Source organism: Belonocnema kinseyi, chromosome 9 (genome assembly GCF_010883055.1).
Source record: "Belonocnema kinseyi isolate 2016_QV_RU_SX_M_011 chromosome 9, B_treatae_v1, whole genome shotgun sequence".
Taxonomy (NCBI): Eukaryota; Metazoa; Arthropoda; class Insecta; order Hymenoptera; family Cynipidae; genus Belonocnema; species Belonocnema kinseyi.
In genome coordinates this window covers 49,583,995-49,601,806 of record NC_046665.1, presented here as the reverse complement: position 1 = coordinate 49,601,806, position 17,812 = coordinate 49,583,995, and the positions used below count along the sequence as shown (strand labels likewise).

The window sequence follows — 17,812 nt, the reverse complement described above, 5'->3', positions numbered from 1 at the left end:
AAGCCAAAAGAACGAATTTTCAATTGAAATATTAAAAGTAAATAATTCCAAGTACGATCTTTTAAAATGTGTTAAAAAATAAAAGCGATTTCAAACTTAAAGGCTTAAAATTGAACAGCTTGATTGAAGAAAATGAACATTCTTCAACGTTTTTAATTGAATAACTAGAAAAAATGTAAAGTGTTTAAATTCGCAAAATTTTGAAGCGATTTTAAAACAACGAAATCTCTCATTGCGAGTCATTTTGAATGATTATTTAATATTTTTGTAAATACAGAAGTTATGTATCCCTCGCTTAAAGTTCTCTCTAGAAAAATCTCTAATTCAATGTATTGTAAGTGAAACACATAATTATTTTTTATTATTATACCTAGCGAGACCCCACTCACAATGTATATATTCACAAAGGACAATGGAGTAGGAGATTTAATAATAAGTCAAACCAGAAGTGGTGCAGTTTGCGTCAACGATACAATAATGCAGTATAGTGGTGAGTTGGGGTTCCAAAAGTTCGGTGAAGGTTTTGCAAATATAGATTATAATTAATCCTGAAAACCTCATTTGATCGCATAAATCCTCCTTTCATATTCCCACAGGGTGGCCCCTGGACCGGAAAATCCGGAAATTACGATACATTTTTTTTTACCGGGAATTTAACGAATTTTTAAGTGAAAAATCGATCCAATCACTTGAAATATGACCATTTTCGTATCTCATTTTTAATTTTAACTCTAGTTTGGTTGTTGAAAATTGAACAATAATTGATTTTACAAAACGGTTCTGAATCTGATCAGAATTACACGTTTTAACGTTGAAAATTGAACTGTTAAAATTCGTAAATTTTAATAGTTAAACAAATTTAAAGGTCCCATTGAAACTTTATAAACTATTTTCAATTTTTAAATAATTTAGGATTGTTAGATTCATATAGAAGCTTTTATTCAATGTCATATCTCATTCAAATGTTGTTTCAGTATAAAATATTACCTATTTTAATCCATTCAAATTAAAAAAAGAGAAATATTTGACTGCTCATTAAAAACGTGCAATTATAAATCACATATTTAAGACTAAACTTTGAACGTTACATTTTTAATTTGTAAGAGGCAGTGTTGAATCATGATGTAGAAATAACAATGAAGCAATTATTATTAATTTGAAGCGACTAAAATTTTTTAAAATTAACTAAAAAGAATTTTTGTAAAAGAAAATATTTCAATTTCACAATTTTAATTTTAAAAGGAAGGTAAGACATTTTTTTAAATTTAATTTTCGTCAAATTTAATGATTTTAACAGTTTCATTGAGTTTGAAATACGGACATTTTAGTTTTTAATATTTAATAACTTGACAGAGGGACATTATATGTTTTTATCCAGTTGGAAAATTAACATTTTTGTTTTTAATATTTTATGAATTGTAAGAAAGATCTTTTTTTACACTTTTTTAACATAATTTAAATTTTTCAACTTAACAAAAGTGAGGAAATTTGTGTTTTCTATTTTTTCTGAATTGGAAGAGGATTTTTTTTTGTTTTCATAATTTTGAAAGAGTTCGATGGGATGAGATTTTTGTTATTTTTTTTTACTTTTTTATTAAGTTTAAGGAAAGAATTGTTATGTTCAATATTTTTCTGGATTGAAGGAGGGTCATTAAATATTTTTAAGTTCTTTATTTGGTTTATTTTTTATTTGGAAAGAAGAAAAATTTGGGTTTTATTATTTTATGAATTGAAAGAAGGATCATTTTTTATTAAAAATTCTCTTTCGAGTTTAAAGGGAAAGAAGTTTGGGTTTCTATTTCATCGGATTTTTTTTTCTTTTATATCATTTTTATTGAGTTGGAAGGGATGACATTTTTTTCCATATTTTTTTCTAAATTAGAGGAAACGTTTTTTATTTTTACGATTTTTATTGAGATGGAAGGGCGAAAATGGGGGCTTTCTGTTTTTTTAATTGTTTGATACCCCTTTTTGTTTTTAACGTTTTTATTTCGTTGGAAGAGATGGAATTTTTTATATTTATTTATTTATTTTTTTAATTAAAAGAGGCCATTTTTTCTTTTAACATTTTTATTGAGTTTAAAGAAAGAATGATTTATTTTAATTTTTTTTTTTTAATAGCAATAGAGAAATTTTGTATTTTTAACTTTTTGATGTAGTTGGAAGAAAGGAAATATTATTTTTCTATTTTTTCTGAATTGAAAGATGTCCTTTTTTGTGTTTGACATTTTTATGAGATGGAATGGACGAAATTTTGGTTATTTTTTTCTGAATTGGAAGAGTCCATTGTTTTTTCTTAGCATTTTAATTGAGTTAAAGGGGGAAAATTTTAATTTTGTATCCTATCTTTCAATTGGAAATGGGTAAATTTTCATTATTAACATTTTTCTCGTGTTGGATGAGAGGAAATTTTGTTTTTCAAGTTTCTCTAAACTGGAAGGAGTCTTTTTTTTGTGTTTATTATTTTTATTAAGTTAGAAGGAATTAGATTTTTAATTATATTTTTTAGATTTTTGTTATGAATGGGAAAAGAGAAATTTTATATTTTTAACATTTTATTGAGTTGGAAGAGAAGAATGTTGGTTATTTCTCTTTTATAAACTCAATAAAAGTTCAATAAAAAAGTAATTAATAATTATCGGGTTGAAGTGGCCAATTTTGTATTTATAATCTGTTTTTGAATTGGATCAGGTTAATTTTTTTTATTTTAACATTTTTATTAAGTTGTAAGGGATGATTTTTCGTTTTCAATTTTTCTTGATTGGAATCAAACAATTTCTTCATCGAAAAATTTGTATGAAGTTGAAAGGAACAAATTTCTGGTTATTTATTCTTTTTCTGAATTGGAAGAGGCCATTTCTTCCTTTCTCACATTTTTATTGAGTTGTAAGGGAGTTATAAAATTTATTGAGTTCAGGGGAAGAATTAAAAAAAAATTCTTAATTCGAAGAGGACTGGGGGCAAATTTGGTATTTTTAACATTCAGATGAAAGTAGGAACTTTTTATTTTTAATTATGTACTGAAATTTAAAATGTTGCAGTTTAATGGCATTTAATTTAAAATTGTTTAATTCGACAATTTTTAGAGCTTTAATTTTCAGTTTGGTTTTAATTTTATATTATCCCAAATGAAAAATTTGTCAGTTCCAAGAGTTCGAATTTTTCAATTTCAATCACCGTGAAAAAAGTTTAAGAACCGGGAAATGGGATTTTTTCCTCGTTTTAAACGGCCACCCTCTCCTTGTATTCCTGTAATCTAAAGTAAAAAAAGAATGTTGTAAAATATGAGATTTACATGAAACTGCGGTATTGGAACTTCACTCTTAATTTCAGGTTTCATAGACTAGGGTGCCTAATTTTCTGTTTTCTTGTTAATCTAGTTGTTTTAATAGAATCAGTTCTTTATTAATCAAATTGCATGTTTTTTTTTTGTAATTTAACTGGTGCAGGGAGAAGCCTTTAGCTCTATATGTATTTAGTCGTAATGTGGATGACGCTAAACTGATTGTTCAAAATACTTCTTCGGGGAATGCCGTTGTTAATGAAACTGTTCTACATGTAGCAGGTACATTTCCAGCCTTCAAAAATACTAAACGAAGCCTTTTTTTATATTTCAGGGCTCGGATTATGCGAGTTTTTCCGATTTTTTTCAACTTTTTCTGAAAAAGTTCGACTTTAATCTACTTTCTTCCGTTTTGCTCAGAAGTTCGCTGTACTTTGTTAGTTTTAATAAAACGAATCTTTTCAAAATTGAAATTCAAAACCAGAAAGAATTGTATCATTTTAATTGAGAACATTGAAAGTTATAATTTCTTATTACAACTTTATACTCAGAAAGTTTAAATTAATAGCATACAATAAATTAGGATCATCAATTAATCATTAATAAACAATTTCTAGTTTCGTGTGTACGTTTTTGAAGCTTTAATTTTTTTAAATGCCTCAACATTGAAAATATCAATTCGGAAAAGTTGTTAATAGATTAATTTTCCAAAAACGTCCTCTTTTTACCTTGTTGTCGCTTTCCTGCTTACTTTCTAAATAAATTCATAGAACCCAATAAGAAAATCTAACTAGTTTTTATTAAAAGTATAATTTTGCTGTTTAAAAATTCTACTATTTGGATGAAAATTTAATTATTAAACAAAATTCAACTATTTTGTTAAAAAATCAGATTAAAAATGCATCTTTAATGATAGAAAAGTAATAATTTTAGGCTGAAAATTTACTTTCTTTGGTTCCAAAAAACATTTTTTGTGGAAAATGACTAATAAAAAATGTGTCTTTTTGGTATGGAATTACAACTTTATGATAAAAAATTCGTTTCATTTGATGGAAAGTTAAACTATTTAGTTGTAAATGGAACTGCTTGGATACAAATTAATTTTTTTGTTTTGAAAATTCAACTATTTGGTTAAAAATTAATCTTTTTTTGGTTGTAAATGATCTATTTATTGAAATTTCAACTTCTCAGACTGATGTTTTTTTTTTAAAAATTAACTCGAAAATTTTTTTTCTCTCTTTTGAAAATTCAACTTTTTGGTTGAAAATGCTGATTTTCGTTAAGATTTAATCTTTTTTTATTGAAAATTGGACCCTTTAGAAGAAAATTCAATTATTTAGTTAAAAAGTCATATTTTTTGGTGAAAAATTAAACTGTATTCTTAAATATTTATCTTTTTGGATAGAGGTTTCCTCCTTAAGGATTACAGATTAATTTTTCTTTGGTGAAAATGAACTTTTCTTTTAAAAATTCAACTGTTTGGTTAGAAATGAATCTAATTTGTTAAAAATTCATTTTTCTTCGTTGAAAATTCCACTATTTTGTGGAAAATTTGTCACTTTTGCCTAAAAGTTCAAATATTTCTTTGTAAATATAACTGTTTGGAGGAAAATTCCTCTTTGTAGGTTGAAAATTAAGCTCTTTAGTTAAATGCGTATCTTTTTTTTTTAATTCATCCCTTGTGGTAGAATTTCTTTTATCGTTCGTCTTTTTGAATAGAAAATTTCTCCTTTAGGATTGGTAATTAAACAATTTGGTTCAAGTTTAATCTTTTTTATTTAAAAATTCGACTATTTGGTCCAAATTCATCTTTATAGATTGAAAATTCAACTGTTTGTCTAAAACTGCAATCAATTTTTTATTTATCGAAGTATGAAAAAAGACGAATTCTATTTTTTTTGCTGGGATGTTTTTAGCTATTTTTTGTGAGTCTAGCTTAATGATTGAAAACTATGATTTTTTAAACTTATTTATTCGATTGAAAATTAATCTTTCGGATTTAAAAGTAAATTTTTTCATTAAACTATATTATTGAGTAATCTCAAGTTTGAAATGTTACTAAACGATTCAAATGATTCGATTCAGTGCCTCATACTGTTTTTTTTTCATGATCTTTCTACTATTTTTTACTTTTTTCGAAATCCGAGTCCTGTATTTCTGTAATAATAATTTTTTATTACAAGAATTTATAAACTATATATTTTCCATACCTGCATGGAATTTGTGTATTATTAGCTGCTTATACCTGCTTCTCTATTGTACATATTTTCTTGCTATTTTATTTCTTATGTATTCATGTGGTTCGTTTTATCTTTGTTGCCTGTGCTTTTACTTCTTAATAAATATAAACTAAATTTTGAGTTGAATTGGTCTGAATTCTATTTTTTTCTGCTTTAAGCAACATTAAATATTACTTTATATTTATTAAAGAAGAACAAAGCACAAATTCGCTTGTACATTGCAAAATATTATTTTATTAGTTATCTTTATTGATTAATTACATGTTTTTAAATAATTTTCTTTATACAGTTGATTCACTTCCATTTGGAGGAGTTGGTGGTTCTGGAATGGGGGCTTATCATGGAAAATTGACTTTCGATACATTTGTACACAGGAAAGGATGTCTGTTTAAAAGTTTCAATAAGATTGGAGAGTCTTTAGGATCGTGAGTTTCTTTATTCTTTTATATTTTATCTTATTTTTAATTAGGTTGATCACCGGACTGGAAAATCTGGAGAAAAAATCAATGAAAACGTTTAAATTTGATTAATTTTAGATTGAAGGTTGATGAATGAGACAATTTTAATTTCTCGCGGGATTGTATATTTCAAAATATTTCAAAGAATTAAAAAAATATTAGGGTATTTTAAAACATCCCACGGATAATTTAGTAGGTTTTAATAATTTAAAGGATTTTAAAGATTGTAAGTTACTTTTAAAAAATCCAAGGAATTTTCAAGAGATTTAAAAAGTTTCCAGGAATTTCAAAAGCTTCCAAAGGATTTGAAAATGTTTAGGACATTTTAAAATATGGCAAAGACTTGAAGGTATTTTAAAAATTGTAAGGTACTTTTAAAATCATAAACTATTTTCAAGTTTTTTCCAAAAGTTTCCAGAAATTTCAAAAGCTTCTAAAGGATTTGAAACTTTTTAGGATATTTTAAAATATGGCGAAGACTTGGTCTTTTAAAAATTTTAAGGTATTTTTAAAAATCAAAAAGAATTTTCAAGAGCTTTAAAGAAATGCAAGGAATTTCAAAAGAGTTCAAAGGATTTTAATGATTTTAGGTCGTTTGAAAAATTCCAAGGAATTTTCAAGAGATTTAATCATTTTTAAGTAACTTCCAAGTATTTGAGTTATATTAAAAGGGTTTAACAGAATTTTCGTGGGGTTTTAAAGAGTTTCAGAATATTTAAGGGTATTTTAATACATTTTCCAGGATATCAGGAAATATCGTCAGATTTCTTGTAATTTCACGGAATTAACAAATTTTTTAATCAATTCCAATCGATTTATTTACAAAAATTGAGGGATTTTGTGCGATTTAAAAGATTTTGAAAAATATTTTAAAGTTTTTTCTAAGATTTAAAAGAGTTTTAAAGATTTTGAGACATTTTAAAAGATACAAAGAAATTTTTAAGATATTTCGAACATTTCAGGGGCTTCAAAGGATTCTGAAGGATTTGAAAAATATTAGGGTATTGTTAATAGATTTAACAATTTTGAGTGATTTCAAAGGATTTGAAAAATTTTAGGGTATTTTTAACAATTTCAAGGAATTTTCAAGACCTTTAAAACGTTTTAAGGGATTTCTAATGCTTTCAAAGGATTTTAAAGACTTTTAGGGCACTTTAAAAGATTCCGACGAATTGTCAATAGATTTTAATCATTTGAAGGGTATTCAAAGGATCTGAGGGTATTTTTTTTTAACAAAAAATTAATTTTCAGCAGCTTTAAAAAGGTTCAAGGGAATTAGAAAATTTGCAAAAGATTTGTAATATTTAAAAAAAAATTTCACACGATTTGCATAATTTGAAGGGTTTTGAAAGATTTTAAGATAGTTTTAAATTTTCCAATGAATTTTCAAGAGCTTTAAAAAGATTTAAGGAATTTCAAAAGATTTCAAAGGATTTTGAAATATTGTTAACAAATTTTAATTGATTTTAACAATTTGAAGAGATTTCAAAGTAATTCAAATACTTTACATTATTGTAAAATATTTCGAAGAATTGTTAATAAATTTTAAGGATTTCAAAGTGTTTTAAAGATTTTAGGGTATTTTAAAAGATTCCATGGAATGTCTCATTGATTTCAACAATTTAATTGTATTCTGAAAGTATTGGAATATTTTAAGGGTTTGAACATTATTTCAAAGGATTTGAAATATTTTAAACATTTTTAATTTGATTTTAACAATTTGAAGAGATTTCAAAGATTTCAAATATTTCTCAGTATTTTAAAAGATTCCGAAGAATTGGTAATAGATTTTAATAAATTTTAAGGATTTCAAAGGGGTTTTTTATTAATTCTAAGGATTTTTCAAGACCTTAACAGAGTTTTAAGAGATTTCTAATGATTTCAAAGGATTTGAAACTTTTTTACGGCATTTTAAAAGATTCCAAAAGATTGTCAATAGATTTTAATAATTTGAAGGGGTTTCAAGGGATCTGAGGGTATTTTTTCAAACATAAAATTAATTTTCAAATGCTTTAAATAGATTAAAAGAATTTAAAAAGACTTCCATCATTTACAGGAGTTCGAAAGATTTTAAGATAGTTTTAAAATTTCCAGAAAATTTTCAACAGCTTCAAGAAGATTAAAAAAATTTCAAAAGTTTTCAAAGGATTTTAAATATTTTAGGGTATTTTAAAAGATTCCATGGAATATCTCATTGATTTCATCAATTCCATTGAATTCTAAACGTTTTGGAATGTTTTAAGATTTTTAACATTCTTTCAGAGGATTTGAAATATTGTAAACAATTTTTAATTGATTTTAATAATTTAAAGAAATTTCAAAATATTTGAAATATTTCACGGTATTTTAAAAGATCCCAACCAAATTTTCACGAGATTATAAAATGTCAATAGATTCCCAAGAATTTGAAAGATTTTAAGGTACTTGAAAAAATTTTATGCGGTTTTAAATAATACCTAGAATTTCCGAAGATATGGAATGATTTGATAGGAGCTATAAGGTCTTAAAATATTTTGAAGATTCCAAGGGATCTCATTAGATTTTCGAACATTTAAATGATTTTAAGGTGTTATATAACCCTTTCCTCACGGTACTCCCATCCTTATCGAATGAGTATTTTAATCAATTTTCTAGAATTTCAGGATATATCCTCATATTTCAGAAAATGTTAGGGGATATTAAAATGTTTTAATGGATTTAAATTCTTTGAAATTCTCTTGAATTTTTGGAATTCACTTGAATTCTTTCAAAATCTCTTGAATTTTTGGAATTTACTTGAATTCTTTCAAATTCACTCAATTCAATGGTTCTTTTTTTAGTTTTTGTTTCATTCATCTTTAAATCTTTTCAACTCGCCTTGTATTCTCAGGCATTTTATGAAATCCTTTCAATTCTCATGAATTTTTGTAAGAATAGTGTATATTTCAATGTTTTCTTAAATTTTCAATAATTTCCTTCACAATCAATGTCATTTAATTTTATTGGACTCGTTTTAAAGCTATTTTTCCGCAGTATCATACCATTTTATAAATATAAATCTTGAAAATTGCCTTAAGGAATTGCAAGGAATTGAAGTTGTAACAAAGAAGAAGGAAAAATTTCAATATTCTTCATAGTAATCAAAATATTTTTGTAGAATATGAAGACTAATTTTGTTGTCTTTAAAAAATTTTAAGAAAAATTCGAAAAATTTTAAAAGACATTTAGAACGTTTAAATCTTTAAAAAGATTATTAAAAAATGTTTAATTTCATAATTATAAAAATTTGAAGAAAAGTGTGGATTTTTTACAATTGTGTAAAAAAGAAGCTTTTTATGAATTTCGAAAGGCTTTTAGAAAATCAAACCATATCCTCAAAATTATTAGGAAAATTTAAAGTTATTTTCTGTAAGATTCCAGTACATTTTTTTTTTATTTTACAGAATTTAAAAAAAACGTTCGTTTAAAAAAATTTCAAGTTTAAAAAAATGAACTAAAATAACACATAGTCAACAAAAATTAATGAATGTTAATGAATTCATTTCAAAAAGTTTCTTTTCATCATAGCTATTTTCATGCAATTTAGTCTAAGGTTTAAGAGTAAAAGGGAATTTGCATTATACTTGTTTTCAAATTAAACATGAACTAAAGTTATTCTAAGCTAAAAAGTAATCGTTGTTAAAAATGATTGATAAAATCGAGAAAAATATCTTATTGTTAATTATAACTGGTTTTGGAAAAGAACTCGAGGTGAACTTTTGAAATAAATATTTTACAATTCTCATTGTTTATTTAACAATAGTTTTTACGCTTTAATGTTTTTCTCTCTCACTTTAGGTAAAAGTTGCAACTATTATTCAATCCTAATTCTGTAAGCCTTATTTTCTTCCGGAAAAGATTCTCCGAAAATCTCATCGATAAGTTTTTATATAAAAAATTTTATTTAGGGATTATAAAATCGTTATTTTTGCAAACAATAGGTTTTTATAAATAATTTAAAAAAATAAAAACTACCAATGAGATTTGCAGAAAATCTTTTGAGAAATAAAATAAGCGATACGGATATTTAAAAATTACATAAATAATGATATGTTTAATTTGATTGCGCATGAATAATGATTTGTTGTGGTTAGTAGAAATGCATTGGGATATACGTCTAAAAGCAGTGAATTTTACGATTTTCGCTAATCATTTTTTATTTAGAAGATAATGAAAAATCTTAAAGGTCATTATCTTTTATCCAGAACTATCAGAAAAATTATTTTTATTTGAAAAACATTTTTTTTAACACTTTCGCTTTGCAATATTTGAATTCTAGGCCAACTGCATAGCTGGCGTCGCCACACGGCGACCGTCAACTCTCATGACAAATATTTTCCACAGCCGTCCAGAAAAGTGGCATGGGGCTGCTTTATACTTATAATATGTTATAATGGTGTGGAAAAATTGCTTTAAAACGAGCCCAATAATATTAAAAAATTCTGATTATTTAGGAAGTTCTTGAAAATTTAAGATAACCTTGAAATACACACTTTTCTTGCAATATTTACTTGAAAAGTAGATCTTTAAAGTGAAAAAATTATAGAAATGAGTCATTTTTTTAACTAAATTAGGCTGTGAAAGCTCTGGAAATAATTAATCAAAATTGAAAATTGATTATATCAATAAAATATACTACATAAAAAATATTAAAAGAATTTTAAATTTCAAATATCAGGGGAAATCAGGGAACGTTGAAGGAATTTCGAAAATGTAGTTTAGGGACCACATTGAATGTTTGAGTTTTGGAATCGTTCAAATTTGAATGTTAAATTTTCAGTGTTAAACGTTTCAAATATGTAATCAATTGTTCAGTTTTGAAGGTTTAAATTTGAAAATGTAAATAACCATGACAAATGCCTTAATTGATGAAAATTGTATGTATTAAAATCAGTTAACAAAGATCATTTAGAATCTTAAAAGCTAAGGATCATTTTATTATTTGTTTCAGCTCACGATATCCGCCTTACACAGATAGAAAACTGTCTCTTTTACGAGTCCTGATGGCGAAAAGACCAGATATTCCCGGAATAAAATATTTGCCTCATCTTTTTATGTTTGGATTGGGTGTTGCAGTTACTTTTGGTGTCAAAGCTGCCCTGAAGGTACACAAGGCATCACACGTTTAAAATTAATCTCTCTGTATTTGATAGATTTCGTCACTTTTGTCTTCCATACACAATTTTTTACGAGCACAACTCGTCTTCCATACGAAATACACAGCAATTTTTCTTTCCACTTGATTGTTTGTCTCTGACACTGATTTTACAAATCTTCTAGTCTTCAGTTTCAAGTTCTTCCGCTTGATACTGCTGGTTTAATTTTAATGAAAATTTTTCTTCTATTTTACCGATTTCATTTCAAATCGGGCAGTTTGACCCTGATGGTGGTGTCACAGAATTTTTAGGGTTTTTTTTCACGAACAAATTTTTTTCATGAGTTTGAGCAGGAGCTTGAACTTTAATTTTTAGGTGAATTATGATAAATCGAACAAAAACTTTCTTCTGAGACTTGTATTTTTAAGAAAAAATTAAAATTTATTTGTGGTAGCTTATAGAGTAATCCAGACTCTTTGAAATTCCTGAAGGAAATTCGAAAATGTTGAAAAATTACCACAATGGTGTATGTTTTGCGAAATAAAAAACGAAACTAAAAAATGAATTTTCTTAAAAAGGCCAGATTTTGGATTGTTTTTCCTCATTTTTTTAGATTTATAGTAATATTAGAGATGTACGATTTGAGTTTCTTTCTTGTTAAACTATCCCTTCATACAGAAAAACTCATTTTTTCAAATAAAAAATAAATTGTTTAAAATTCAATTCTTTTTATAAATATTAATAGTTTTTATGTCTCAAAGAATCTAAAATTATATGGAATGACGTAATTTTACCGATGAATAAAAATACTGAAGGTTGAAAATACCAAAAATATAATTACCAAAGTAGAAAATTTCCAAAATTTCAAATTACCGAAAATATTTAGTGACGAAATTGAAATATTCCGAAAAACAAAGTTAATGAAACTAGACAAATTCATGAATTTTAAATCGAAACTTTGAAACCAGGAATTCTCGAAATTTCTATTTACTAAAATTTGTATTACTGAAAATCACAAATTTAATTGAGCTCTTTGAAATTCAAAACCATGCACGTATACCTGTAAAATAAAACATTTTTTAACCCATACAAATATTCAATATCATTTTTTCGGGAATTCCGAACTTCAGTAATTTGGAATTTACTAATTTAGAGAATTAATTAATTTCGGCAATTTGAAAATTTGTGATTTTTAAAATAATTTAATTTCAGGAATTTAATAATCTTGGAATATTTGAATTTCTTTAATAAAGATTTTCGGAAGTTTTATTTTTGATTGTTGATAGAAAATTCCCAAAATTTCATATTTAGTAAAATCCCGAAATTTCTAATTACCAAATTTTTATTCCTGAAAATGAAGAATTGAATATAACTTTTTTCGAGAATTTGAAACTTGGACAATTTAAGATTTCGGGAATTTGAAACTTCGAAAGTTTAAGATTTCGGGAATTTACTAATTTAAAATATTAATCAATTTAGGTAATTTGAATTTTTCTGTTAATTAACAGTTTCAAAAATTTCCGCAAATTATGACAAATTTGGAAAAATTAATTTATAATTTTCGTAAATTTAAGATGATTTTAGTAAAATTCAGTTGCAAATTTCATAATTTCCAGTTACAATTACGGAATTTTCTGATACATTGTATCTGAAAATTCTGAAACTTGTAAAGAAAAAGTCTTACGTTTCGAGTAACGTTAGATTTATGCCATTATATGAAACAGAAAGTCATGAAATTTTTTTTTCTTTTAAGGTAAATTTACGAAAGTGTCGTTACAATTTCGTAATTTTATGAAAAGTTTAAAAAGCATACAGTTACAGAATTTAGATTTTAAATAAGAAAATTATTATTTTTGCTTATCTGTTTTGATCAAAATGACTTTTTTACTGATTTAGCCCATTTTTCTCCTTCGAGTACAATTTCAGTGTTTTTGAGTAAATTAAGAAGTAAAATTAATCAAAACATGACAGAAAAATAATTATAATTTAGCCAAGACTTTCTCATAGAACCCATCAATTAAAAAAGTCAAACATGGCCTTTTTGAAAAAATTCACTCAATTTTTCTTAAATTTACGCTATTTTGGTCATTTAATTTTTTTAAGTTGCCCCTGATAAATTAAAATTATGTCAACTTGTTCTCAAGACGTAACTTGTCGAAAAAAATTTCGGTAATTTTGTTAAAATTCAGTTTAGTATTTAAATAGTCCGAAGTTCATGTTTTTTTTTTTTTTTGTTATGAAAAATAAAAAAATACTTATTTCAAATTTTGTCTTGGAGAAGAATATATTTTAGCTCTACAAAATTCCGTGACATCAAGAAGGGACAAAAAATAAAAGTAGCTTTAATAATAACATGCCAGTAATTCAGTATTGAGAAAACTATAGAAAAGTGATAAAATCTAAAAACATTTTGTAATAAATACTTGATCTAATTGTTCAGGGTGACTACGCACATGTAAATCCTGGAATTCTCAAGGATTTTTTTCAAGGCAGTAACCTAAATTAAATTAAAAAATGAAATTGAATTAAAAAAAAAAAGATTAAATAAAATAAATAATAAAATAATTTGTTTCAATTGAGATTTCCAATTGAATAGTAATAATTGTTCTTTTGTAAAAGTAGCTTTATATCTTTATAATATTACTGAAGTTAACTACTTGGTTGAAAATTCGTTTTGTTTTGATTGGTTTTTAATTTTTCAACTGAAAATTTAACTTTTCTACTTTTGGTTGAAAATTGATATTTTTTCGATGAAAATTCATTTATTTTGTTCAAAATTCGTCCTTTTGTTTTTTATTCAAATTTAAAATCTTTTTTGGTCGAAGTATCAACTTGTACCTTTTTCGTCGAGAATTTATCTTTTTTAGATAAAAGTGCAAGTACTTGTTTGAAATTTAAGCTCTTTTGTTAAAAACTATTTTTGTTGTTGAACTATTTTTTTAAAGTTCGTTTTTTTTTTGGTTAACAATTTATTTTTCATTTTTTTAAAGTTGAAACTTGAAATATTTGGTTGAAAAATTGTTTTTTTTTTTGTTTTTTTTTTACAATTAATTTTATTTACTGGAAATTTAACTATTCTAGTTAAATATTCAATCATTTTAGTTTAAAATTCCAATTTTTTGTTAAAAATTAAATTTTTTTGATTGAAAAGTCTATTGTTCTAGTTACAGATTCATAATTTTAGCTAAATTTTTTATTTTTTTTTTTTGTTAAAAGTTCAACTATTTCAGTCGAAGATTCATGATTTGAATTAAAAATTTATTATTTTGTTTGAAAATTGTACTATTTTGGTAGAAAATTGGTTGTTCAAGATTCAACTATTCCAGTTAGAGATTCATCTTTTTAGTTGAAAATTAATATTTTTTTGCAGTTTAAAATTTAACTATTTGGTTAAAAGTTAAAATATTTCTTCATTTAAAAAAATTTTGTTGGTTGAAAATTCATCTTCTTTTCAGAAAATTCATTTTTTTTTTTTGTGAAAAATTCCTCTTTTTGGTTATAAATTGATTTTTTGTTTTAAAATGCATTTCTTTTGTTAAAAGTTGAATTATTTTGCTACAAATGCATGTATTTTGATAAAAATCAAATTCTCAAGTTAAACTATTTTATTTAAATTTCATATATTTTGTTAAAAACGTATCTTTTTGGTTGGAAACTGTACTATTTTGTGGAAAATTTGTTTTGATTTTTGGTTTAAAGTTTAATTCTATTTTCGATTGAGAATTTATACTTTTTAGTTTAAAATTAATCTTTTTGGTTGAAAATTCAACTATTTTTATAGAAATTTATCTATCTTGTTGAAAATTCAATATTTTTACTTGAAAAGTTATGAATTTGAAGGTTTTTAAATTGAATTCAATATAGTATCCAGATTAACTTGACTGAAAATCATATATTTCCCTATAATTGTGAAAATCCCTCCTGATTTCTTTTTTTATCTTGTTATTTACTTTTACAAATGAAAAAACAGTTATTTGATTGTTTTAAAAATGCGAAATACTTGTAATATAAAAAATTATTTATTTATTTATTATAAAAAATACTATAAGAAATTATACCAGGAAAAAACCTGAAAATTTCAAGCAATTTTTTCCAGCATTTGAATAGACATCCTGTTGTTAAAAACACTCAACATGTTTATAGATTACATAATTATTTCTCAATACGAGAATGCTTATGTAAACTTTTTGCACCGCAAATTCATTTTCTTACGCACAATTTAATTGTTATTGTAAAACTTAGGTCAATAAAGATTTTTTTGGGCCGCACATGCTTTCTGAAATTTCCCTCAAATAATTATAAGCTCTGCAAAGTTAGCCTTTTAAATTTTATTTTATTTCAATAAACTTATTATTTCTATATATAAAATTCTTCTCAATTTATAATTTTTTGTTTTAATAATTTAATAATTAAAAAAGAGGAAAGTTAATTATACACATTTTTCCAGGGATCTGACCATGAGGTTGAGCTATGAGCAGTAATGAAGAATATCATCACTTCTTGATAAAAACGGATTTTTACGTTTTTTCTCTGCAACGATTATTTTGTATAACTTTACAGTAGAAATATTCAAAGTTAATGCATGCGAAAATGTCTTCGTGAGAAAGAAACGCTCTCAAATTTGAAGAATTCCCAATTTATTTTACTTTTTTCACGAGGCAGCAATTTTTTCAAGGACTTTTGCTTTTAAAAAAAGTCTTTAATTTGTTAAGAAAATTGTTATTCTATTTGTTATCTTTATCGAATATTGAATAGTGTCTTATTCGATTATTTGAAAGAATGTTTACATCACAATTATGCGTAAGTAAGAAAATAGTATTAATTTAATGAGTCACTCGAAGTTTTAATTTTAAATTAGGTTTGCACTTTGTAAATTGTATTTTTAGTAGCAATTCTTTCGATATTTAAAATTTGTACCTGGAAAAACAATTGACAGAGATTTCGAATGATAGAATGGTAATTTTTATAGAAAAAGTGTTGCAAAGCAATAATATTTACTTTTGTATCTTTGTATAGAAATTATATAAAAATGGTCTGTATATTTTATTTTAAAAAATATGGCGGTCAATTTATTAATGGACCTTCGTATTTTTTAATTGACTCGTAAACTTTTATTCGACCTTCGATCGAAAAATGTGCTTTTACCGCAATTTACTTGAGCGAATTAAAATTACTTTATTTACATAATTCCGGTTACAGTAACTGCAGTAATTAATGTTGTAGAAAAATTAGGCCAATATCTCAAAATAGGATATTCAACGATTAAGTATAAATTAATTAACAATTTTTTAATATCCGGGCCTCTGAATCAATGTTGACACTTTTTGACTCTTTTTTTTTAAGATTCAAGTATTCAACTGTTTTGATAAAAAAATACGCTAATGGTACTATTTTCTCAAATTTATTCCCAGGGAAACTATATTTCAAGGTCTGGGAAATCGGAAAATGACCTGGGACTTACTTATTTTTACCGGGAATTTAATAAATTGTTAGAATAAAAATCTATCTAATCACTTTAAAAAATCACAAATTTTGTATCACGTTATGTATAATGCAATTTAAAATTCTAATTTTTTTAAATATTAAGTTTAATTGTTAAAATGTTCAATCAAGAAAGTGTTCAGTTTACAGTGGATAATTTTGAAATCTTTTAGTTCAAAAACTTTTCATTTTAGGTGTTAATCTTTAAGCATACAATTTAAATTTGTACCTAAAATTTAAAACTGCAGTTGTGAAGGCTTAAAGAACAAATTAAAAGCCATTGGTTTTTGTTAAACAACGTTTTAAATTGATCAGTGTTTAATATAAATAAATTATTAATTTTTTTTTAATGAAGAATTTACAGGTTTTAACAGGGCATCTGAAAAATCGTGAAAACTAAAATTCCCGACACTTTAAAATACCCGTAGTGGAAAAATACGCGTAATAATATTGTTTCAGAATAATAAAATTCTTGAATAGTTTATAATATTACTGAATTTGAAAATTTCCAAATAATAAAATTCCAGACAAAAAATTGCTAAATTATAAAATGTCGGAATTACAAAATTTCCGTTTTAAATAATCGAAATGTTTGAAAATATGTAATATTTATTTTATTAAAAATAAAAAAATTAAATATTTAGATAACAAATTACTTTGTAGGATTAAAAGTTTCTAAACTTATTGTTTTTATTTAAAATGACGATATTTGAAAAAAATATAGTTTAGAAATATATTTTTCTCTATTATTGTTATTTTTAATTCAAACGATAATTTTAAAAACTTAAACATTGAAAATATATTTTTTTATAAAATAATTTTATTTTTCGGGATTTTTCAGTCTTCTCATTTTAAAGTTTAAAATTAAACTGTCTAAAATAAAATTAAATAATAGAATAGAATATATCATTACATAACATAATAGGATAGAATAGAATAAAAATTGAATAGAATGGAATAGAATAGATGATTTGGTCATTAGATTCTTGATTTTATTTTCAGGAATTCTCATCAATTTGATTATTGGACGTTAAAAAGGAGGTTTAAATTGGATTGTTATCTTATTTAAATATCCTAAATTTTAATTTGTCTGACTTGGATTGGAGGTCATATTAATTTTATTTTAATTTTATTTTGTCTTATTTTTTTGCCTTAATAAGGGTGCTGTATGAGTGCCGAAACGTTGGTGATTATATATTTATTGGGATTTGTGAATTGTGGGAATAAAGAGTACGA

General features: G+C 24.6%; 1 protein-coding gene across 10 annotated transcripts in view; it reads left to right on the top strand.

Annotated features, from left to right (window-relative positions):
* LOC117179564 (aldehyde dehydrogenase, dimeric NADP-preferring) overlaps positions 1-16,079 on the top strand; it is a 109,248-nt gene extending 93,169 nt beyond the window's left edge. For 9 of the 10 annotated variants that reach the window (XM_033371487.1, XM_033371490.1, XM_033371489.1 and 6 more), the window contains 4 exons: positions 375-490; positions 5,813-5,948; positions 10,951-11,104; positions 15,543-16,079. In XM_033371487.1, coding sequence (XP_033227378.1) covers positions 375-490; positions 5,813-5,948; positions 10,951-11,104; positions 15,543-15,569 — 433 coding nt within the window. In that variant the 3' untranslated portion in view covers positions 15,570-16,079. Of the gene's footprint in view, positions 1-374; positions 491-3,449; positions 3,566-5,812; positions 5,949-10,950; positions 11,105-15,542 lie in introns of all 10 variants that reach the window. The other variant, XM_033371488.1, reaches the window with a different exon arrangement.
* Positions 16,080-17,812: the final 1,733 nt, after the last annotated feature.